Source organism: Sparus aurata, unplaced genomic scaffold (assembly GCF_900880675.1).
Source record: "Sparus aurata unplaced genomic scaffold, fSpaAur1.1, whole genome shotgun sequence".
NCBI lineage: Eukaryota > Metazoa > Chordata > Actinopteri > Spariformes > Sparidae > Sparus > Sparus aurata.
The window spans coordinates 341,552-366,039 of NW_022045103.1; the positions used below are offsets into that span (position 1 = coordinate 341,552).

At 40.4% G+C, this 24,488-nt stretch overlaps 1 protein-coding gene across 1 annotated transcript; it reads right to left on the reverse strand.

The window, feature by feature from the left end:
* Positions 1-9,261: 9,261 nt before the first annotated feature.
* On the reverse strand, positions 9,262-19,442 carry LOC115577592 (myelin-oligodendrocyte glycoprotein-like). Its single transcript, XM_030410470.1, has 3 exons — positions 19,130-19,442; positions 9,913-10,242; positions 9,262-9,697 (listed from the first exon to the last, which is right to left on the reverse strand). Exons 1-3 carry the CDS (start codon positions 19,272-19,274, stop codon positions 9,606-9,608), a joined length of 567 nt encoding a protein of 188 aa, XP_030266330.1. The 5' UTR covers positions 19,275-19,442; the 3' UTR covers positions 9,262-9,605.
* Between the last annotated feature and the right edge of the window lie 5,046 nt (positions 19,443-24,488).

Here is a 24,488-nt window from a genome sequence, read left to right on the forward strand (position 1 = left end):
TCATACAGACAACTTTATCTCATGCAATCAATGTCTTGTATTTGAGGTTTCATGTGAAACAGCACATATTAGGAATAAGTGATCATACAATGTGATCTCAATTAATAGGAGATGGAAGTATGGTAACACTACTGTAGATGGGCCATTATCACAGGAAAGGCATTAAGGTAAGACACAGGTGATAAGTGGCAGATGTGTGAGAGGGGAAGCAAACAGATTTGACTGTGTCAGAGTGCCAGTGTTGCAGACAGCATTTGTACAAGAAGAAACAATCCAAATAAAACTTACCCATGAAGATCTATGGACTGAGCTGTACTAAGGTGAGCGTAAATACACTGTAGTAATAAATGGGCACGGCACTCAAACAAGGTGCTGGACATCGCTTTTATTGTTTACTCAGAACACACATTCTCCCTGTTTGTCCCTCAGTAGCTTGAACACTGTTTGACAGGTCAGGTCTTTACTGATAAAGTCATGAGAAATACAGTACAATATATACAGTATTCACAGCAGTTAAGGAGACATGAAAGGGACATTTCATGCATGTAAATCTGAGCTGCTGTATCAACAAATTACACAAAAAGGCTCACACAGTTACAAAAGGGTATGTTACATAAGAACATCTCCACAAACCTGAAAACAAGTCAAATAAAAGTCCATTTTGCCCCCAGTCTGAAAAAGTACAGAAACATTGTGTGAGTAGGTTCATACAGGCTGTATACTGTACATGTAAAAGAAGAGACATTAAAAAACTATAACACAGTTTTTCCTCTATAAATATTTGTAGCAGCGGTGCTCTGAGTCATTAACTTACAAAATCTAGGAGGGTCCAGAAGAACATTTTGAAATATAACCCTTTAAATAAAGACTACTGGTGAGATTTGTGAAAAAAAAAGTCAGGTTGAGACAAAAAATGGCACAATGCAGAAACGTATTTGTTGAATCTAATTTATTTTAAATACCGCTGCTTATATACTGCTGGTTTGGAGTCAGTGGGTCACATGACATTGAAGACATAAAAAAAAACTGCAATTATTTAGTATGAATATATTTGTGCTCAGTAATTTAATGAGGGTCCCTAAATCAGTGTCCAGTGATTCAGCTGGAGGCTCTGGGAGGTGAGCTGACCGTCCTCCTGCTGCTAACACTGGGTGAACCTCAGTAAAGTCACAGCTGGGACCACAAACAGAAACCACTGTCTTTCATTTCAGCTTTTTTCCACTTACGATAACCCTTGAATGAGATGAAAACAGTCCTTGGAGCATCGGGAGGGAAAAATGCCTACAAGCAAAACAGTGCGCTGCATGTTTGGACTGCGAGTCTTCTAACCAGGTGAGATTTGTACCAGTGGCTGCAGAAGATTCTCCTGCTCCTGGAGGGACTCAGGGAAACTCTCTTGCTTTGGCTGCACTGGCACCTCACACCTGGACATGGATACGTCTAGAAGATGGAGGGGAGGAAACATTAAAACTGCATTACATCTCAACTCATTATAGAATATAACTAGTAAAAACACAATCAATGTAGAACCATCATTGATTAGTTATAACCATCAGACTGTGTTAACACACACTAACATTTTAGCCTGGGAGAGTATTTTTAGGTTCATTTATTTAATTTGGGAATTTAAGCTGAGCAATAGAACTAAAATACATTGTACACAGAATATTAAAACTCTGTCCCCATCTCATCACACTTTCACTTACAAGTTTCCACAATTATTCATATTCAAGCAAACATGAATATGTATATTTATTTGAAGAAGTCCCTTTTGCATTTAAGCACTTTTTCCTAAATGCACCTTAATGTTCTGATCAAAATGTCCGTTTTTGTCACGTGTTGTTCTTATTGATATGTAACTTAGTTTACTACACAGCAACAATGTCCACACCATGTGGAGCAGCTGGACTAGAGATGGTTGGTGATGCTCAGCACTCTGCTTTCCCTTTCAGTGTCTGAGCCCTGCACGTTATCTTGTCTCTCTCTTTCTCCTCCTCATCTCGGTGTTGCTCTCCCTCCTCGTATCTTCATCGCTGTGGTGTTCTCCCTCCTCCTCCTCTCCCTGGTCGCCTTTCTCTCTCTCCTTCCACCTCATCTCCTCCTTCTACCTTGCTCACTTCATATGCTACCTTTCCTCTTCATTTCTGGAAGATTCAAAGTAACTTTACCGTGTTTTCCTTGACAGACGTTGAATCAATATTAGCTTTTGTAGCCTAACGTTAGCTTACTTTACACAGAAGTGACGTCAGAGCTAGCTAACATTACATGTACAGTTAGCGAAATAACGTTCTTCAACCTGATTTTTATCATCTTAAATCAGCATCGCAGCTATACTAGCACTGTGCTTTGATATTATTTCATTTCTTGATAGATAGTTCATCAGTTTTTACCTCTTTCCTCCCGTGTCTCCTTTCCTCGCGACTCCTGCTCTTCGCTTCGCGCCACTCAGTTTTCCAAACGAAGCGTCTCTTGCTCTGACGTCATCTCGTGCTGCATTTACAGCAGTCGGACATTGGAGATTCGCGCTCGTAAATGTCAAATTGGCCATAACTTTTCTTTGAATTCGTTGCTGCCAACTGGGGAGGCAAGGCTTTATTTTAGCAACCCCGGTAGATGTGAGCATGCGCGGTGATCTGATCAGCCTGATGATGAATCGTAGTATTGATAAATTGATGAAAGAAACAAAAAGAACATCATGGATTCTCATGGTGGACGCACTGGCGTCTGATTGGCCCGAGGTGACGGACTGCGGGCCAATCAGAGAGCGCGCTGCGGTAGGCTGCCGCTCCTAGCAACAAGAGAGTTCAGATTTGTTATTGATTGATTTACTAAGACAGGTGTGTCACCTTTAACACCTGAGACACATGTTTATATATCTGTAACAGATGTGTTTCATCAGGAGGTTTAAAGATGTTATTATTATAAAATATAATCTATCATAAAGAGGAACATGTGATCAGCTGTTTAACATCATCACATCGATCCAGATGTGACTGTTTAATCAGAAATGTCTTTTATTTTCTTTCTTTTTATGGTTTATTATCTTTATTAATAAAGTGCTGCAGCCTGCTGGGCGACATTTTGTGTGTTATTCTCTATAACATGGTGTTAAAATGTCACCAGACACACAGAATCTAATCTCAGCTAAATATACTAAAGTATATTCAGCACTTTCAGATTATTTGTATGAATATAAGAGTTGTTTTTAATCAGATTGTTCATCAAATAAATGAATTTAAAAAGTGCTGATTCAGCTCTGAGGCAGCATGTAATCTGTAAAGTAACTAAAACAGTGTTTTCAACAAATGTAGTGGAGTAAAAAGTACATATTTGCAGAAATCCTCCAGTAAAGTACAAATAGCTCAGAAGTGTTCTGAGGTCCAGCAGTGGAAACGTTGTCAGAGGTAATAATCCTGCTGTGCTCATGTCGCCCTCTGGTGGTTGTTTACCAGAACATCAGTGATGAACTCTGATTGTCTGACAGGAATCTTCATCTGATATCTTATAATCTGCTCTTTTTTATTTTTATTTTATTTTTTATTAATACAGGTGCAAATCAACATTACAGACAAAGAATATAGTCAAATAATATATGTATGTATATATACATATATAGATAAATAACAGTAATTATACATATAAGCACGAACACTCTTCAAACCATTTAGATAAAGTGATATCATTACTATATACAATTGGCAGAGACAAATCAAAATCATAACTAATAATTCATCATCATAACTCAAACAATGAAAAAAGGGAAAAAATAATAACAATAATAATAATAATAAGAATAATAATAAATACATAAATAACACACAACACCTGCACATTTTATAGTCCCTTGACCCTCCTCAACCCCCTCGCACAGATCTTTCTCTAATTTTCAGACCATGCTGGATATTTCAGGTAAATACTTAAGAATATTGAATAATAATAATAAAAGGTTAAATCATAGCTCTAGCTACCTCGAGTGCCTCCTTCCTTGCATTGAGCACCCTCTGACCTGCTCCATTCATCTTGGCAACAGAGAGCTCCAGGGATAACAACTCTATTAAAGAATAAGTCCACTGAAGCATAGAAAGCGAGTGCGGTGGTTGCCACCTAACTGCTAGCATCTTTTTAGCCACTATATATGCAGAGAGCCACAGCAGCCTTTGCATATGGTTAAGGTTTTGCCCAGAATCATCATTTAATAGCATACATTTGGGAGAGAGGTCAATCTCTAGGCCGAGTGCATTATAGAGATGTTTGACTATTTGTTGCCAGAAGTTTTGAACTGATGGACACTCCCACATGATATGCAAGAAGGTGCCTATTTGATTCAAGTCACATAACTTACAATGTGGAGAAGGAGATAACTTAATCATGAAACGCCGTTTTGGTGTTAAGTAAGTGCGATATAGGAAATTGAGATTGGTTAACTTATTATTTAGGCTTTGTGAAGAGTAAGCATAATTCCTCCAAACTCTATGCCAGTCTATAAGTGATTCAGGGCAGTCCTTATTCCACACATTTGTTATCGTTAAGGTGGTCTGCATATGTTCCAACAGACTATTATAAATTACAGAGACGTGTCCTTTAGGTAGCCCTGATATTTTCTTAAATAATTCCATTATTGGATGATTAAGAGGTTTCCTATCAATCAAAATACCTGCTGCTCTTCAGGCAGAACGTAATTGTAAATATAAAAAGAAGGAATTTGAAGACAGTTTAAATGTTTCACTCAAATCCTGAAAGCTTCTTAACCCATCGTCATTCATAATGTCTCCTAAACTGTGGATTCCTGCTTTAGACCACTGAGGCGAAATAAAGTGCTCCCCACCAGACTTAAGAAGGCTGTTATGAAATACTGGAGTACTTGCATGCCATTTAGATGTCCAATTGTATATTTTTTCTATTTTCCTAAAATGTTGAATTGCACTGGCTATTACTGAACCATACTTCAGTTTGCATTTATTGACAGAGAGACATGTAAGCAAACAATCATTTAAAGAAGCAGGTGCCACCAGATTCTTCTCAATGTTAAGCCATGGAGGTGAAGTTTTCTCACTAAACCAGTTTAACAAAGGACGAATAGTAAGGGCGTGGAAATAAAGTTTGAAATTAGGTACCGATAAACCTCCCGACTCCTTCTTTCTTTGTAAATTAGTTAACCTTATTTTTGGCCGTCTGCCTCTCCATAAAAACCTAGTGATAATGCTATGAATTTTCTCCCAATATCTTGGAGGAGGTGCCATAGGTAGCATATAGCTACAGAAATTAACTCTAGGAAGCACATTCATTTTAATTATTGAAATTCTACCAGACAGATATATAGGTAGCTTCTGCCATCTTTCCAGGTCTTGTTTGACCATACTAAGAGTGTTATTATAATTCTTAGTGATTGTTTTTTGTAATGATGTAAATACATTTACTCCTAAGTATTTAAAATGAGATACTACTGGGATGTTGAAACCTGTACATTCCTCCTTGCTCACAGAGTTCAATGGTAACAGGGAGGACTTAGTCCAGTTTATCTTATAGCTGGAGACATAACTTAACTGTTCAAATATGTTAAGGATGTTTGGAAGAGAGTACTCAATATCAGAAAAAAATAAAAGTATGTCATCCGCAAATAAGGATATATGATGCAGAGTGGATTTTATTTTTATTGGTGTAATGTTTGGAGATAACCTAATAGACTGTGCCAAAGGCTCCAATGATAATATAAGCAACATTGATGAAATCGGATCTCCCTGCCGACGGCTCCTGCTTAATTTAAAGGGAGGAGAATGTATATTACCTGTAACTACACTAGCTGAAGGATTTGCATAAATAGTTTTAATCATGTTAATAACATTTGACCCCAACCCCATAGAATTCAACACGGACCATAGAAAAGACCATTCAAGACGATCAAAGGCCTTTTCTGCATCAACTGACAAAATGGCTTTTGATGATAGATTATCAGAAGTATCAAGAATATGCAATAGACGACGCAAATTGTCTGCTGAGAGGCGCTTTTTTACAAATCCACTTTGATCTGGATGAATCAATTTTGGCAAAAACAGCTCCAACCTACTAGCAAGTGTCTTTGAAAATAATGTAATATCTGCATTCAACAACAATAGGGGGGCGATAGTTAACGCAATGAGTTGGGTCCTTATCTTTTTTGGAAGAAGTATTAATAAAGCCGTGTTCACATCTCTTCCAAAACATCCTTTTGAATAGCTGTGTTAAACATCTCCAGTAATGGTGGTCCTAAAATGCCCCAAAACTTTAGATAGACCTCAGGATGTATGCCATCAATTCCAGGGGACCTACCTTTATTCATTTTTACTAAGGACTGTTTAAGTTCATCAAGCAATAACGGGGCCCCTAATACTGAAGCTTCTTCTTTTGATAATGAAATTAGCTTTAATTTCTGAAGATAATTGTCCTTGTCTTATGCTGATGAGATGTTATCTGAAGTGTACAACTTTTTATAGAAGTTTGAAATCTTTGATTAATCAAATCAGGATCAGATATCATAGAGCCACTTTCTGCTTCAATGATTGCTCTATTTGTGAACTGATCATTTGTTTTTATTTTATTGGCTAATAGCCGACTGGGACGGTTACCATAAAAAAAATGATTCATTCTATTTTTATTTAAAACAAACTCAGCTCTCTGCATTAGTATTAAGTTAAGTTCTACCTTTATTTTAGTTAAAGACTTGGCTGTTTGCTCAGAAAAATGTATTTGTTGTGATCGTTCAAAGTCAATCATAGAGGCCTCTAATTCCCCAATTCTCTTAAGCTGAGCTTTTTTGAGTCTAGACGAATATGAACTGGAAAAATTCCTTATAAAGCCTTTTATTGAGTCCCCAAAATATCTAGCATCATCCACAGAGTGACGATTCATCTCCAAAAATTCAGCAAGTTCCAGTTCAAACTGTTCACAGAAATCTTGATTTTGCTATAAAGTTAGATCAAAACGCCACCTAGTGGCTCTTTAGGCACGTTTGAGATCATTAATTGACATACATATGCATGGTGGTCCGTTAGGGTCATATGCTTTATTTCTATATTTTGAACCAAAGAAATAAGGGGAGTAGACATAAAAATAAAGTCTATCCTTGTAAAGGTTCTATGCCTATTTGAAAAGAAAGTATACTCCTTAGCAGTGGGATGGTGTAGGCGCCAGACATCCATAAGATTAAAGTCAGAGAGCAAATGCTGTAATGCTTTGGTTGCTTGTACATTAGAATCAGATTTACTTGATTTATCCATTTTGTAATCTAATATGGCATTCATGTCAGAGCCGATCACCAACTCAAAGTCAGAAAGTTCAGCCAAAATACTATTCAATTGAGTAAAAAAAACATTATCATATGAATTAGGGGCATATATGTTGATAAATGCCAGTTTTCTTTCATTGTAAATACACTTAACAAAAGCAACTCTACCATCTTCATCACCACCCTTGTCAATGATGTTAATTCGTAGTGCTTTACGAATTAGTATTATGACCCCTTTTGTTTTATTTATAGCAGAAGAGGAAGCACATACTTTATACAAGTGATTTTCCATTCTGTTAACATCATCTCTTAGGAAATATGTCTCCTGAAACATAGCTAAATCAATTTTGTTTCTTGCTAATAGATCTAGAAAGCATGCTCTCTTATTAGGGGAATTAAGGCCCTTTAAGTTGCAACAAAAAATATTCAAACTACCCATGTGGTTTTCAATACCGAAACATTCAGGAGAAGGGAGTATATAAATGGAGAGTGAGTTACAACAATATTCTGATAAACCAAATATTTATACCAGCACCATTCTTCACAAAAATATAGAGAAGATCCTGTACATCCCCCCACCCCAACCCTCTGAGTCACCCACCAATAGGACACAAGTACAATCAAAAATACAGTTGTAACAGAAAGAAAATATATTGTCCTCTCACTCCGCCCCATCTGTGCGGATGTGTAACACACTTTAACAAGGAGAAAAAAGGAAAGAAAAACGCAGATCCTCGCCGCTTCTTTAAGTGACTCCCAAGTTCAATAATGTAGTTAAACCTAATTTCTACTCTTATTACCAAAATGACTACCTTGATGTTAGGAACGAAAAAGAAAAAGAAAGACGCGAAGAGATATCTCTCATGTCCAACAACTGTCGTGAATCAGAGAGTTAGTGCCCCCTCCTCATGATAACTGTTGAAGGAAAGTTTCAGACAGTCGGGATATTAAGAGATGGTTTCACCTGTTGTTCGAAGAAGTCCATCGCATCCATTGCTCTAGTGAAGGCGTACGTTTTCTCCCTGAAAGTCACCAGCAGTTTAGCAGGATAAGCGACGCCATGCCTCAGGTTGGCTGTGCGTAATAGCGCCCTGATGTCGTTAAACTGAGCCTGTTGTTTGCGCTGCTCTGTGGTCATATCAGGGTAGATATGAATTCTTCTTCCTCTGTAGTTTAGTTAACCCCCCATGGCTCCGACCAGGCGCTGGATGGTGCGTCTCACTTCGAAGCTGTGTAGCCGGGTGATCATACAGCGGCTCTCATTTTGAACAACCGGTCTGGTGCGATGCGCTATGCTCACAAGTGGTTGCGGGCCCAGTTTTTCTTCCCCGAACAGTTCATACAAAAGCTTGGTAACAAAGGCAGTAGGGTAACCTGCCTCTATCCCCTGTTGGAGGCCAATAATTCGGAGATTGCACTTCCTGCTGTGATTTTCCAGCGCTTGTGTTTTTTCTTTTAATTCTTCGTTCTCTGCCAACAGAGCTTTGTGGCTCTTCTCCAAAGATTGCATGCGTTCTTCCATTGTATTTGCAGAAGTTTCCAATTCGTCCACTTTTGATTTGCATGCTGTTAATGTGAGATTTAACTTAGTTAGCTCCTCCTGCATCGGCTTCAGTTTCGTATCAAAAGCCGTTGAGATTTCCTCCCGCACAATGTCTCTAATCATTTTCACAAGTGCTTCGGGATCCATTGTTGCACTGCGGAGTGTAGACGGCATAAGTTTGACGAATGATATAAATCGTCAGTAAGAGCTGACTTAGGGGAGATATGAAACTCAATCTTTGTCCTTAATTGTTTGATGGAGCGGCGTGGTCGGCGTTTGGCGTCCTCACAGCATGTCACCTTATAATCTGTTCTTCATGTGTTTCTGTGAAGAAAACATGGTCCTGCAGCTGAAACACACTGATGAAGTGAAGATGACACAGATCCACATTAAAGACATGACGTTGGACTCAAAATAAATTAAAATATGAAAGAATGTCCATTTATTCATTGATTAAATCATCTTTTTATTTCGAAAGCATAAAACAATAATTAGTAGACATATATCTTTACATTTAACTTTTGGTGTGTATTTCCATCAAAGGTTTGTCACTAAACTTCATATAAAGTGGCATGTTTCAGTCCAAACCACCATGTGACATCACTCTGACATCACTCTGACATCACTGATCAATAGTCATCAATAGTGAGTGTGTAGACTGTGTGTGAGAGTCAGAGTGAAGAAGAAGCTGATGAAGCGTCCTCCTGTCTTCATCCGTCCTCCATCAGCTCCTTCACCTCCATTTAGTCTCTGATCCAAAGTCACATCAGATCAATAATCAAAGATTGACCAACAGACCGATCAAACAGATTGATCAGCCATCAGAGGAGTCGGATCAGTGGAGCTGCTTCTGTTCCTGATGTCCTCTGTTTCATCTTTGATCCGAGTTCTCCCTGCAGAGGAGACAGAGGACAGTTAGACAGAGACAAGCAGCCAACCAGAGACAAGCAGCCAACCAGAGACAAGCAGCCAACCAGAGACGAGCAGCCAACCAGAGACAAGCAACCAACCAGAGACAAGCAACCAATCAGAGACAAGCAACCAACCAGAGACAAGCAGCCAATCACAGACAGACACACAGACCTCTGTTCTGTATCTTCATACAGACCTTTCACTTTGAGCATCACTGTTTTCACTCTCAGTCTGTATCCATCCTTGTAGACTTCACACTCGTATCTTCCTGTGTCTGTCTCTTTGAGGTGTTTCAGGGTCAGACTGAGGTCTCCAGTCTTCAGCAGGTCTTTCTTCATCTCTGTTCTGTCTTTGTAAACCTGGTTTTGTTTTCCAGGCTGGTCAGATCTGTTCTTATACAGGTGGACTCTCCTGTATGATCCTTTATAGCAGTCCCACATCACTGTAGCGTCCTCAGGCAGGTCAGGTGTAGTTCTGAAGGGCAGCTGGACAGACTCCTCCCCCTCCTCCACCTCCACCTGACAGACTGAGAGGAAACAAAGCACAACATCAGCTGTACAGACAGCAGCAGCAGTTTTGAATAACTTTATTGACTGATTACAAAGTAGTAGAGAAAGCTGAAGGACAGAACCAGATGAGAGCAGCAGGTAACAGGGGACAGAAACACAGGAAGTAAAACCAGGTTTTCAAGGTGTTGGACATGATCAGAGTCCTGATGGTGTTGTGATGTTTTGTCCCTGTGGTCTTCACAGTAATGTCTCATCTCAGTGTTCAACTGCTGTTTGTTGCTTCTCTTTGTCACTTTCACATTTCTGGAGGTCAAATTTAACATTTTCTTTGATCAACTTCTTCAACAGGAAGTGAAGATTTGTTGAATCAGCTGAGAACTGATCATCAATCAATAACTGATACAAACTATTAAAGCTGCATTTCTTTGTTCTAAGTGATGAAAAGATTTGTTGTTTCTTTCAGCTCGTTCCTTCAACTTTCTTCTGGATCAAATAAAAACATCACATTCAGATCAATACTCTCAACTCTGATTGGAAATCAATCAGCTGATTGATGTCAGTCAATCAAAAAACAACACGATCAATAAATGAAGATTCACAGAATCTAAATCATGTCAGTCAGGTCCAAAGAACAGCTGGTCATCAACAACACAACAGAACACATGTTTATAACACCACACACTGGAACACTTTACACATCTTTCATCATTCTGTAATCATTAAAATCTAGTTTTAAACCAGTTTCAACATTTTTACAAACAGTAAAACAGCATCATCATCCACAGCTGTCTCTGTTCTGTTTCTTCTGCTCAGATACACCAACATCTTTGTCCTCCACACAATGAAATTAAGAAGCTGCCATTTGTCTTTATTTCTCTGAGAGGACCTGTAGCCCAGAATGAACTTCTGCTTCAAACAAACTCCCCAAATAGTCTGAAAACATGTTCCAACATCACAAACAGAGGCAGCAGTGGACAACACTCCATGAAACAATGAGAAACAGTCTCAGGATGAGACAACATGGACAGACAGGACTCACATCAGAGTTAATGACAGAGACAAACACAACACATGACAGCTGATGTCATCAAGTGGACCATACTAAATTGTTGGTGATGAGAACTCGACCTCTGTAGGACATTTTTGTTTTAATCCACTTCCACCTCGCTAGACGACCTTTAACATTCTCCCAGTTATGAAGAACAAATGAAGGATCACCTAAAAACACTCCTCAGTATTTCAGCCCCCGTCTTCCAGATCAACCCTCCAGACACACTGAGCTTCTTCTCCACTCCACCAACACTGACAGCTTCACTTTGTGACCAACAAACTTTAACAGTCAACAGGTAGACGTCTATTCCTGGAGCTTTCCCACTCTGATGCTCTGCAGAGCAGCATAGAGCTCATCAGAGGAGAGAGCTGCTTCCAGCTCTACATGACTCTGCTGCTCAGCCTGAGGAAGACCAGTGTAGAAGCTGAGAGACGCTGCCTGCTGCTCTCTGTGCTCACATTCAAACAGCTCACTGGAAAAGTTGACAGCATGTTTGTGGATTGCAGTGTGATCAGTCAGCAGCTGCCCAGTGTCAGACCTTAAACTGTGAATGAACCTCTTCTGTCCATTCTTACGCTCCAGACCAAAGAACAAGTGTGATGGAACATCCATCTGGGCTACAGTCTGGAAGCTGGACCGGACCAGAACCCCCTGAGCTGAGACACCCAGCAGGAAGCTAAAAGAGACTTTTTAACTTCAGAGTCTCAGTCTGGTTCTGGTCTCTGCTGGTCTCAGCTAGGCAGGGTGCTGCCAGGGATTTAGGGCCCCATGAACAGAAATCTAATTGGGCCCTTGTTCAGGCCGGAGAAAACATGTGATGCTGTTTTATATAAAACTGCATTTTAATGCTATATTTGACTGTCATTCCCATATTAGTGAAAAGAACAACATGACAGTTACTTGGTTACTGCTCACTGTCTCCTTGTTGTCCTGCAGCTCTGATTTATCTCCACAGCTGCAGACTCACAGCTGCTGGCTTTGGATTTGGGCTGAATAAATACAGATATGAGGCTGTATGGTTGTTGTGATTTCATCTTCTGATTTCCAGAAAATAGAAACATTTCTCTGATTGTATTGAGTCACACAGTCTGCATGCAGCAGAAATGTTCTCCTCTGTTCTACTGCAGAGCAGGAAGGTGAGAGTCCCAAACTACTGACCAAACACTCTGTTGTAGTCAACTATATTATATATACACACACATATGCTCTTTTTATTTCACAACTGTTTAATACATGAAAATCATTCTGACATAAATATGGATTATAGGATATTTTTATTGTATAGAGGGCTGACAGACAGACAGACAGACAGACAGCTGCTGCTGCTGCTGCTGCTGCTGATGATGATGATGATGATGAAGATGATCTTGACGTATCTGTTCGATTAAATCTTATTTTTATAAAGAGAAGAATTAAATGTGACTAGAATGCAGCAGTAATAGTAACACAGTGAAACAAACAAGGTAACATGATATCTTTAAATGAACTTGTCTTGTTTGAATAGTCCAGAAATGAAACTGCAGTCTAATGGTAGGTCTGTTTTCTAACATCATGTAACAGAACAACATGTTTATTTTAATTCAACTCTGCCTCATTGATCACCAGGATCTTAAAGTTGGAATTATTCTCCACCTCAGTTCTTGGCTTTCTTTTAACCCTCTGAAAATGATGGAGGATCATCTGGCATCAACATTACATTAACAGTTTTTAAGATGATTTTAAGCATCATAGAAATCTTGAAACTGAAGTGAATCCTCTGATATCAAACATGTCCTGCTGTCTTACAGGGAAAGGAGCTAAATATCGCTCCACATTTGAACTGTTTTCACCTCAGTGTGAAATGATGACTTGTAATAATAACTTTGAGTCAGCACTTAATGAGGATGAGATGAGGATGAGGAACCTGCTGCTGCTCAAACTGAGAAACTAGATTCATGCTGTCTGACTGCCTTCAATCTTTACAGCTGCTGACATTATTATCAGCTTTAACTGTTCTTAAACTGTGTTAGCTGTGAACTGTGCTCACCTTTCTTTACAAAGAAATGTGTGAGGAGTTGTCTTCCTCTCCTTGCTTTCTTTCCTTTCTGCCTTTTCCTTTCCTTTAAGGCTCCCTGGTTTTATTTTCTTGGGTAAAGACATGTTGATGAGCAGCAGCCACTCCACTGTTAAGCTGTTTGGACTGAACCATTCTGTACTGTGAGGGGTGAGAGGGGCCTCAGACAGCCTCCACTCTTTATTTATACAGAGGAAAGTCTCTCATCTGATTTATTCTGCCAGTTTTAAGTTAGTTAGGACACTAATTACTGAAGCCCTATTCACACAGGACTAGTATAACCTGGGGACCTCCAGTAATCTGTAATAATTGTGGAGGTCGTCTGTGATCTTAATCCTGTGTGAATCTGCCACGTCCGTAATTTATAAAGTAAAAATTCCACCTCAAATGACCTGCCATATTTCACCAACCACAGAGGTCATGTGATGATATTAGTCCTGTGTGAATCGGCATCTCTGTGATTTGGGGTCATTTTTTGTTTTTCTTGAGGTTTTTTGTGTTTTCCACCTTTTTCTGCCTTTTTCCCGGTCGAGAATTATGGAGGCTGTGTTGGGAATTATAAATGAAAGTTTTGACAATATTTTGGGCGCAAATTCAGGAGGCTCATTGAAAAATCTCAAAAGATGATTAGATGGATTACATGCATGGCAGCATGCGGTAAGGAACATTTTTCTATCTTTCAACAGGCTCACCAGTTATTATATTAGGGCTCCGGTACGATCGATCCAGGAGATAATGTCAGTGAATTAGAGTTAAAACACAGACTTCACTTATCCTGTGTGAATGAGCTGCACGAAACAAAGACGTGGTGGGATAATTTCTAAATCACTCGAAGTCCCCAGGTAATACTAGTCCCATGTGAATAGGGCTTTAGAAATAAAACATAACGTAAAAACAACATTTTTATTTCAGGCCTTTCGAGGGCCCTCCACCACTGGACCCTGGTAATCAGTCCCAGTTGGACCCCTCAGCTGGTCTCAGAGTTCCTCCTTCAGACTCCAGAGCTTTTACTGAACTCATCAGGTCTTTGTGACATTCTGAGTGTTCTGCTGACAGAGTTGCCTGATTTGGACTTTTCTAAAATCCCACCACTGTTGTAAAGCCACAAACTCAGATTTCATACTTTGGTGTTTCTTTGCAGTTTTTCTCCTCCAGTCAGGCCGTGTTAAAATGCCAACAGGCACTGTTGGTTTACATGTTATAAAAACAGAAGCTGTCACAAGTGAGTGATCAGAGAAGCCAACAGGGCTGATAACACAACTTTTAAACACATTAAAATGATGTTTAAAACAATAAAGTGATCCAGCCTGGCCACAGACAGTGAGTTATGTTCAGGTGTGTCCACACTCTTAAAAAAAGGGTTCATCAAGGTTCTATATCGAATCCTAAGGTTCTATATCCTCTATCAAAGAACCGTCTGTCTAAAAAGGTTCTATCACATTTCTGTAAAAATGTGCTTAAATTTATGTGCTTAATGAAAAACAAGAGACTGGGAATGGAATAATTGAGATCTTGTTTCAGACAATAAATAAATGAATGAATAAAAAAATAATAAAGCCCTGCAAAAAAGTAACAATATGCTATATATATAATATATACAGCAATGTATTTACTATAACTGCTATATATAGAATATAAGTAGCCTATAGGCTACATATACACAGCCTATATGTGCTTTCATTGTGTTATTTTGTATGTTTTTACCCCTACAATTTAACTAAAGTATGGACTTTTTATGATCTCTTCAACAGCTGTGTGCACATTCTGTCCATAATCGAAAAGTATATGATACAAATATTATATGTGTGTGTGTGTGTGTGTGTGTGTGTTATATAGATATAGGCCTATATATAAACTATGTTATGTATGCTAAACGTGTAGGCCTATAGACTACTGAATTAATCACCTGCCCACTTTATATCTTTTATTTTTAAATTACAAAATCATTTTCATCATTTGCTGATTCTCTGCAGCTACATTCTCCTCGTTGGCATTTCATATTTACGGTGAATCCGACATGTGACTGTATCATTCATTCAGTATATATATCTCAAAGTGGAGGAGGCGGAGCCACAGAAACATACAGGTGTATCTAGCAGCCACCTGCTCTTCAGTCGGCAGGTGTGTTCACGGAGGATCACACAGTCTCGCGGTCTTTTGACTGTGACCGGCAGCACCGTCTTCACTGAATGTGCACGAGCGACGACGGTTCAGTGCCAACGGCTGTCTGGAGACTGAGCGTTCGTTTTCTGCCGTTACAGTTGCTAACCTAGCTAACCTAGCTAACTAACGTTAGCCACCAGACTCCACTGACAAAACAGTAATTTAACCTCTCAGAATCCAGGAGCTGCGTCGATCTGTGAGTTTGTTTGTGTTATAGTGTGACGAGCTAACCATTTGAAACACCAACGTCATTGTTATTGTGACACTTTTGTTAGCACAGGAGCAACTCCCGTACGTGTTGTGAGAGGTACAGTGACCGTTACTGGTTGAAGTGGTTAAATCAGCGCTGTAAAAACGACTGCAAGTATTACCAGCTTCATGTAGTCTCACAGTACACAAAGTGCAGTGTAATGCAACGTTATATATGATAAGTATGAAGTAACAGAAACTTTCTTCTTGTCTTTTTCCCCTGGAAACTGTATTTCCTGGACTCTCTCCACACTTTAACTGAAGGTGTTCAGTGTTTTCATGTAAAGTGGGACACTGCTTCATGCAGTGCTCCTACAGATCTGCTTCCTTCAGCACTGATGAACTATGAGACATTTTGAGTCTTTGTGTGCTCTGTGTTTTTAATTTGAATCAAAAGTAAGATGAACTAGCTTTAGTTTATTCTCAAATGTGCCTCATGTGGATCCCTAAAGCCAACACAGCCAGTAGTTATATTTAATGTATGTTGCAAAGGGTTGAATCAAACTGCATCACCTACTTTATAACTAATGTTTCCTCATTGTGTTTCATTTGTTATTCATCTGAAACTCATCTGCAATTTTAAAATGAAATGTAAAATGTGTTCATATCTCCTCCAGATGCTCCAAAGCTTCCCTCTGTGTCAGTGAGTCCTTCTGCTGAGATAGTGGAGGGCAGTTCAGTGACTCTGACCGGTAGCAGTGATGCTAACCCAGCAGCTACTTGTACCTGGTACAAGAGCAATGGAGATGGAGTGACTTACAGCTCTACTGAGATCTGTGCCTTAAAAGGATCAACAGTGGACATTAGCTGCAGCTACAGATACCCATCCTCTGTAAAGAGAGCTGAGAACAGATTTTGGTTCAGGACAGTGCAGAATGAGAATTATGTGGATCTGAAAAATGAAGCGAGGTATTTAAGTTGTGTGCAGTATAACTGTGGTAACAACGACTGCACTCTGAGAATCACAGACCTGAGAGAGAGCGACTCGGCTGAACAGATGAAACACACACTGTCATTTGTAGAACATTATTTGTTCAAACTAAGAAATGGTAAGAAAAGAGTGTCTATTCCACTTCTCAAAATGTACATCAGCTTTCACAGTGAATGATGAAATTGATATTCAACAAAGTCTTTGCTGAGATTAAAATCTTTACCGACTGTTCTTTTGTTTTTGCTGCTTGCATTTAACCCGTCACTATTATTCAGTAACATTTATCGGTAATTCCAAATGTATGAGGATTGCCCAGTGATATTTTAATATTTAAATCCATCTATCTAATCTATTTTAACTGAAATTGAAATTTTGGTGCATGTGTTGCTAATATATTTTAATTACTGTGTGCATGGTACTGAGCCTTGTTAAAATCCCATATTAAATTATACAACTTTTTTGCAGAATCAGTTTTTGTTGGATATTTTTCCTTCTAGTAAAAATCTTTATTTTGGGGAATTTAAGCTTTTAAGTGTGAGTTTAAAGTGGAGCAGTTCTCACCAAGAAAGTTGTGTAAAAGCTGAATTGATGCACTCATTGACTCTATTTCAGCAGCTGTTATGTGATTTTACCTGGTTTATCACTGTAATATTTTGTATCTTGTAATGTAACCTACGATTCATGTTGTGTTTTGTATTGTTTTTATATGGTGCAACTACTTTTTGATGTTCAATACAGTCAATTTGAAACCATCTTTCTCTTTTTTCTTCAATCTGCAATAGGTTGGTAGTGGAAAAGGACTGACTGTATGTTATTTAGGTTTTAAATATTAAAGGTTATTGGTTATTTTATTGAAATTAGTAGTAATAGTAATAGTAGTAGTAGTAGTATTAGTCAATTAACTTCATATCATGGTAATTCTGTAGAATTATTTAACAAAAATGTGGCCAACCAAAGCAGTAAGGGAATAAAAGGTTTGGGATATTTATTGAACCTATAAAAGGTTCTATATTGAACCATTTTGTCTCGCCACAAAGAACCCCAAGGATTCTTTTAAATGAACCCTCTGAAACGGTTCTATATAGAACCATTTGAGGGTGCCAAATACGTACCAAGCTATAGAACCCTTAAAGGTTGAATATAGAAGCACTTGTTCTTTGTGTCCAGGTGTTTTGTCTCTCCACACATCACACAACTCCTGAGCCTCCATGAGGTGAAGCAGACGAGTGTGAGAGGCAGCGTGAGGCTCTGCATGGTTCCTGTCTGACCTGCTGTCCTCAGTACTGTTACAACCTCCACCCATAAATACATATTCCTCATTATTACATTTATCAATCACTTCATTTAAAACATGTAGAAACACCACTCTCTCCACTCCCACAGCCGGAGCATCAATATTAATAAACACCATCTTTACGTCTTCACACACTGCTCTCACTTTTAACAGACGGCCTTTAATAATTTCTTCACTTTCTACAGACTGAGGAAGAAAGTTTGTGGAAACAACAAGTCCAGCCCCACAACTGTTACTGGTTTGTGACTGAAGAAGGTTTCAGCAGTCCACTCTGTCCTCCAGTCAGTCTGGTTATCAGCAGTACTGTGTGTCTCTGTACCAAAATAACATCCAGCTTGTTGAGAGAACACAGCTTGAAAAGAGACGCCCTTTTCCCATCAGCCCTTGCTCCATTTATATTCAAGCCGCCTGTTCTTATGTCTCCCATAGCAGAGAAACAAGGTGTAAAACAGAAAACAGTGAACAAAGCAGGAAAAAGAAGAAGTAACTATTTGACTCATTCATCCAAAACATGTCATCCTCTCAGAAGACACATAAACAGCATAATCAGAATCCTCCACTGTGAACTTCAACATCCAGTTGAACTCCTCAGTGTTGTTCAGAACCATGAAGACCTGCCTTCTGAAGGAGACAATATGTCTCAGGTGTGGAGGTTTACAGCCCAGAGGAATCAGTTTGACTGGAGACATTAACTGTCCGTGTCTCTCCAGTTCTCTCTGCAACATTTCATTACTAATGAACGGAGGAACTCTGGACAGAATGATGTTTCTGGCTGGATGAACCAGCGGTACCACCTGAACAAAGGTGTCCTGGATCACTACACCTCGTTCAACAACTGTGCTGACTTTATCAATACTGTCCAGAAAAATAACCACTCCATTGTTCATCCTAGATTTGGACTTTATACCATCATAACCGACTATTTCTCTGATTGCTGGACTGCAATCCTCCACAGAGCAATTAACAGTGGGACAGAGTTTGACTCTGTGTCTGTGTGTGAGCGTCTCCAGCTGAGGACGATTGATACTGATCCACTAAAACTACAGCACAGAATACTACTGCAGAAATAAATCTAACACACAGACACACAAAAGATAGAAACACACTCGCTCACTGAAATGCACATCCACTCTCACTAAGAGAGAGAGAGAGAGAGTACTGACCTTTGACCTTCAGCACCACATCTTTCTCCATCAGGATGTCTTCCTCCCTGTTGTAGACGGTGCAGGTGTAGGTCTTACTGTCTGTGTCTGTGGGGTATTTCAGGGTCAGACTGAGGTCTCCAGGTTCCAGCAGTTTTCTCTTCATCTCTGTTCGACCTTTGTAAACACTGTCCTGTTCTTCAGGCTGGTCAGAACCGTTCTGATACACATGGACGTCATCGTACTCTTCATCCTCCCACACCACTTTAGCGACTTTACACGGGCAAACTATGGTTTTGCAGGGCAGCTGGACAGACTCCGCCCCTGAATCCACCTCCACCTGATAGACTGAGAGGACAACAAACCACAACATCAGCTGTACAGACAGCAGCAGGAACTGTGATGGTAAGATGACCTCACTGTCTCATCCTTCTTTAATAATCCCAGACCTCACTGTTGACAGTCTGCATCAACAGTCAGGGAGCTACCAGAGTAAAGATGCTGCCCAGGTGCATGATGGGTAGTGTAGTAGTAGTGACATACCTGACATGAAATAGTGCCTAAAATGTAGTAAAAGTGCTCCAACAAGAAGTCCAAGAACCAGGAGAACCAGGAGAGCTTTGGCCCAGGATGGGAATCGTTCTGTGGGAACCGAAACATAAAGAACATGACCTCTGACCTCTGACCTCTGATCTGTATCTACAGGAGGTTTTAGGGTTAGTTGCTGACCTCTGACCTCTGATCTGTATCTACAGGAGGTTTTAGGGTTAGTTGCTGACCTCTGACCTCTGATCTGTATCTACAGGAGGTTTAGGGTTAGTTGCTGACCTCTGACCTCTGATCTGTACCTACAGGAGGTTTTAGGGTTAGTTGCTGACCTCTGACCTCTGATCTGTATCTACAGGAGGTTTTAGGGTTAGTTGCTGACCTCTGACCTCTGATCTGTATCTACAGGAGGTTTTAGGGTTAGTTGCTGACCTCTGACCTCTGATCTGTATCTACAGGAGGTTTTAGGGTTAGTTGCTGACCTCTGACCTCTGATCTGTATCTACAGGAGGTTTTAGGGTTAGTTGCTGACCTCTGACCTTTGATCTGTATCTACAGGAGGTTTTAGGGTTAGTTGCTGACCTCTGACCTCTGATCTGTATCTACAGGAGGTTTTAGGGTTAGTTGCTGACCTTTGACCTCTGATCTGTATCTACAGGAGGTTTTAGGGTTAGTTGCTGACCTCTGACCTCTGATCTGTATCTACAGGAGGTTTTAGGGTTAGTTGCTGACCTTTGACCTGCAGCTGTACGTCCGTCACTCTCAGTTCTCTGTGTTTCCCCATTCTGAACCATCTGACGGTGCAGGTGTAGGAGCCGCTGTCAGAATGGTGGAGTTTTGTCAGATTGAGGCTGAGGTCTCCAGTTTCCAGAGCGTCAGTCTTCATGGATGTTCGGCCGCTGTAAAGCTGGTTTTGGTCTTTAAGTTTGTCACCTTCCTGCTGACGCTGGTGGACGGTTGAAGGATTGAGATCGTAGCGGCTCCACACCACTGAGGGCTCGTCCAGTCGACCAGCAGGAAAGTCACAGGGCAGCAGGACAAACGGGTCCCAGTCATACACCTCCACAGCTGAGGCATGCTGGGAAACTGTGAGGTCACACAGACAGAGAGGGTCAGTGACAGCAGCCTTATTTCATGTCATGAGTGAATGTGGTCCTCTGCAGTGTGTGCAGCCTGTAAACTGTGCTGCTAAAGCTCAACTCAGACTCTGTGTGAATGAAGGCCAACATTTACATCCACATGTGACGCTGCTGTCAGCAAAGCATCATCAGGACATCAGTTCACAGCCAGTCGTCACTTTGCTGCTGCTGACCGTCCACTGACACCAGGACTGAACTCAACTTTCACTTTGAGCTGTTTCCAGTGAAGCAGCTGCTGGAATGTGAACAGACGGTCCAACATGTCTTGTTTTGATACGTTTGTGGATATTATCTTTAATATCTCACACAGACGTGTGTGTGTGTGTGTGTGTGTGTGTGAGCAGCCTTCAGATGGAAATAAAATTGACTAATGGATGATCAATATTCCCTTTGTTGTAAATACTGATTAACTCATTTGTTAAGGGAGTCTGGTGACTCTCTGGTGACAGACTGTTGTTGACCCGTCGGCCGTTGTCAGTTCAGAGTTGAGCTCCAGAGTTTGTTAAAGCAGCTCTCTGGAATGAAGTCAGACTGCCACAGATCACTTCTGAGGAAAGAGGAGGAGCTTCAGTTTCCTCACACTTTTCAGAGCTGTTGGTCCAGTTTGTGTGAGCATGAAGCAGCCTCAGACTGACGGACAGGAAGCTGAACCTTCAGTCCTGCTGATTCTCTGTACAGAACCAAATGTCTTCATCAATCTGCAGAGTGTTGTGGAATTTCAGTTTGTATGACCTTTTAGATGAGATGAAGACTCAGAGACACCGATGACTTACGTTGAGATAGTTTAAAGAACAAGATCATGGAGGAGCAACACAACATCACATCTGTGACGTGTTCCAGCAATCTGAACTCTGCACTTCCATGACAGTAAACCAGCCACATTATAATCTTTGCAGAAGCATTCATCTAATTACTACCCTGCAGCAAGCCAGCATATAAAACGGTACAGTATCATCACTGCTTGGTTCCACACACCACACACACACACACACACAGCTAACGTAGCCTTAGACCTATATTAGCTAGACAATAAACTAGACCACTTTCCCGACTTTCAAGGTTACACATTAACACAGCTTGCATAACAAAAAGAAATCATGGCAGCAAGTGCAAACTAGAAATACAGGCAACACGTCTAAAAGTGTGACAGTTCCAAGAAATAACTACTGTGACTGTTAGTAGGAACAACAATGTTTACAACAGCAAAGTCACAGTAAACTCAATATCTGGAAGAAGTTCAGATAAACAGCCACACAGACAGCTGTTGGATTAGATTATTCTTAACTCTCATTAACAAGCAGTTAGCTTAACAAGCACAAATGAGTGCTTTTCTGAAATATGACTCATATTTAAGCTTATACCATGGTCTGGGGGAATACTGGATTCTGATTGGCTGCAGGGTGTCCATTAACCCCTGAACCCCTGTCTGTTCACCGCTGTAAAATGAATGCGCTAGCTGGCGTATCAAATCTGAATATTATATTTCCAACACTGAGTTCAGCTGTCAGTCCTTCAGTGTCTTATCCTCTGAACACCACAAGGTGGCGACTGTAACACACAAGCTGCAGAAAGTTCACTTCCCCTCTAAACTTACTGATACGCGAATAATCTCTCATCCCGTTCGCTGTTCAACTCTCTACTTCAGGCTGCGGCCACAGTAACGTTACACACGGCCGATCATTTGTTCGTGAAAATCTTGCTATTGATTTGGGGACAATGACATGACTGGATAGCTAGCTAGTCTTGTCAGCTAGCATACTGTCAAATTATATTTACTGTTTGTCATCCGTGCGCAATGTCATTGACTTTGATACTTGCTAGCATAGCGTTAGCTTGCTGGCTCATGGCTGAGCGGACTAGAATATCTCCCGTTGCCAAGTCGTATCTATGGTCCGTCCTATTTACTGGAGGAGTGAACAACGTCTCCGTTGCATAAGAATCTTACGGGAGAGTAATGATTGTTCCAGGTATTAGTCAAAGCCTCAGGCGTTACCAGGGAAACGAAGTTATGGTTTGTGAAAAACTTAATAATTTGATTGTAAAACGCATGAAAATGTAAATTAATGGTCCGAATTTCTTTTCTTTGGCAAGTGACCATGGTATAAGCGGGATAATGCCCTTCGAGGTGTCCATAAACAGGATTTAATGGTCTTCGCGGAGGCAACCGTCCTCCGCTGCGCGTCGGACGGTTCTTAGGCCTCCGCGTCGTCCATTAACTCCTGTTTATGGACACCTCGTCGGGCATTATCCCTTACATATATCATATGAATAAGTGAAACGACTTGTTAGCCGTCTCATCTATGTGTGTGGTGGAGTTCTCAGTGAGGCAGCGGCTTCTCTCTCTCTCAGTTTTTTTTCAATTCAATTCAATTCAATTCAAAGGGCTTTATTGGCATGAAAGTTTCAACAACAATATTGCCAAAGCTCTGATGACTGAGCATAAGCTGGACATGATTGGCTTATGTGAAACATGGCTGAAACCTAATACCTTTCTGCCATTAAATGAAGCCTCTCCTCCTGACTATAACTACGCCCATGTTGCTCGGGCCTCTAAACAGGGGGGGGGAGGTGTTGCTCTAATCTACAAATCTATTCTCAGCCTAAGCTCCAACCAGGACATTAAATTTACTTCATTTGAGGCTCTGGTTTTAAAACCATCCTCATCAAATAGTAACAGCCTTGTCCAGGGAACAGGCTTTCACCTGGTTGTACTGTACAGACCTCTTACTCCCAGTTCCTAGAAGAATTTGGTGAATTTATTGCAGATCTTGTGACGCGTTCAATAAAATCCTAATCATTGGGGATTTCAATATTCACTTAAATAAGCCCTCTGACCCTCTAGGGAAAGCTTTTTGAGACTTCTTGATATTTCCAACTTTATTCAGCTTGTCCATGAACCCACTCACTCGAGTGGAAACACTCTGGATTTGATCATTTCCCATGGACTTGATGTGTCGGCCCTGAATGTCGCTTCTGTCTCCTCTGCTGTGTCGGACCACTTTCTCATTACATTTGAAGCGTCATTAGCCTGTCCCTATGTCAATGACACTAATGTTCTTACTTCTCGTCGTATCAGCCTGGCAATCACAGCGACGCTCAGTGATAAAGTGCCCGGGGTCCTGGCTCCCTTTGCGACTGCGACAAAAACCTGTGGAAATTCTCACGAATGAAGTGAACTCAGCACTTGTTTCTCTCCTCGATTCTGTGGCACCGGTCTCTACCAGGACAAGACGACCAAAGAAATCTACTCCCTGGTTCACTGACGAAACCCGAGATCTCAAGCAGGCCTGCAGGAAAATGGAACGAGCATGGCGTAAATAAACTGGAGGTTTTTCATCTTGCCTGGCATGATAGTGTGCTAAACTATAAGCGTGCTCTAAATACTGCTAGAACAGCATATTTCTCCAGCCTAATAAACAATAATAAACACAATCCTAGATTTCTCTTTAACACTGCGGCTAAACTTACTCAAAAACCACAGTCGGTGAGCTGTGCACCCTTTAATGCAAATGATTTCTTAGATTTCTTTTGCAATAAAATTGATGAGATAAGAATTAAAATTAACTCATCTCTGGCTTCCTCGTCAAACTTTGTCAAAAAATGTTCTGCTGCCGATTCTCAGTTAGTCTCAGCTCTAAACACTTTTGAAAATATCTCCCTTGAGATACTGTCTAAAATTGTCTCATCCTCTAAAC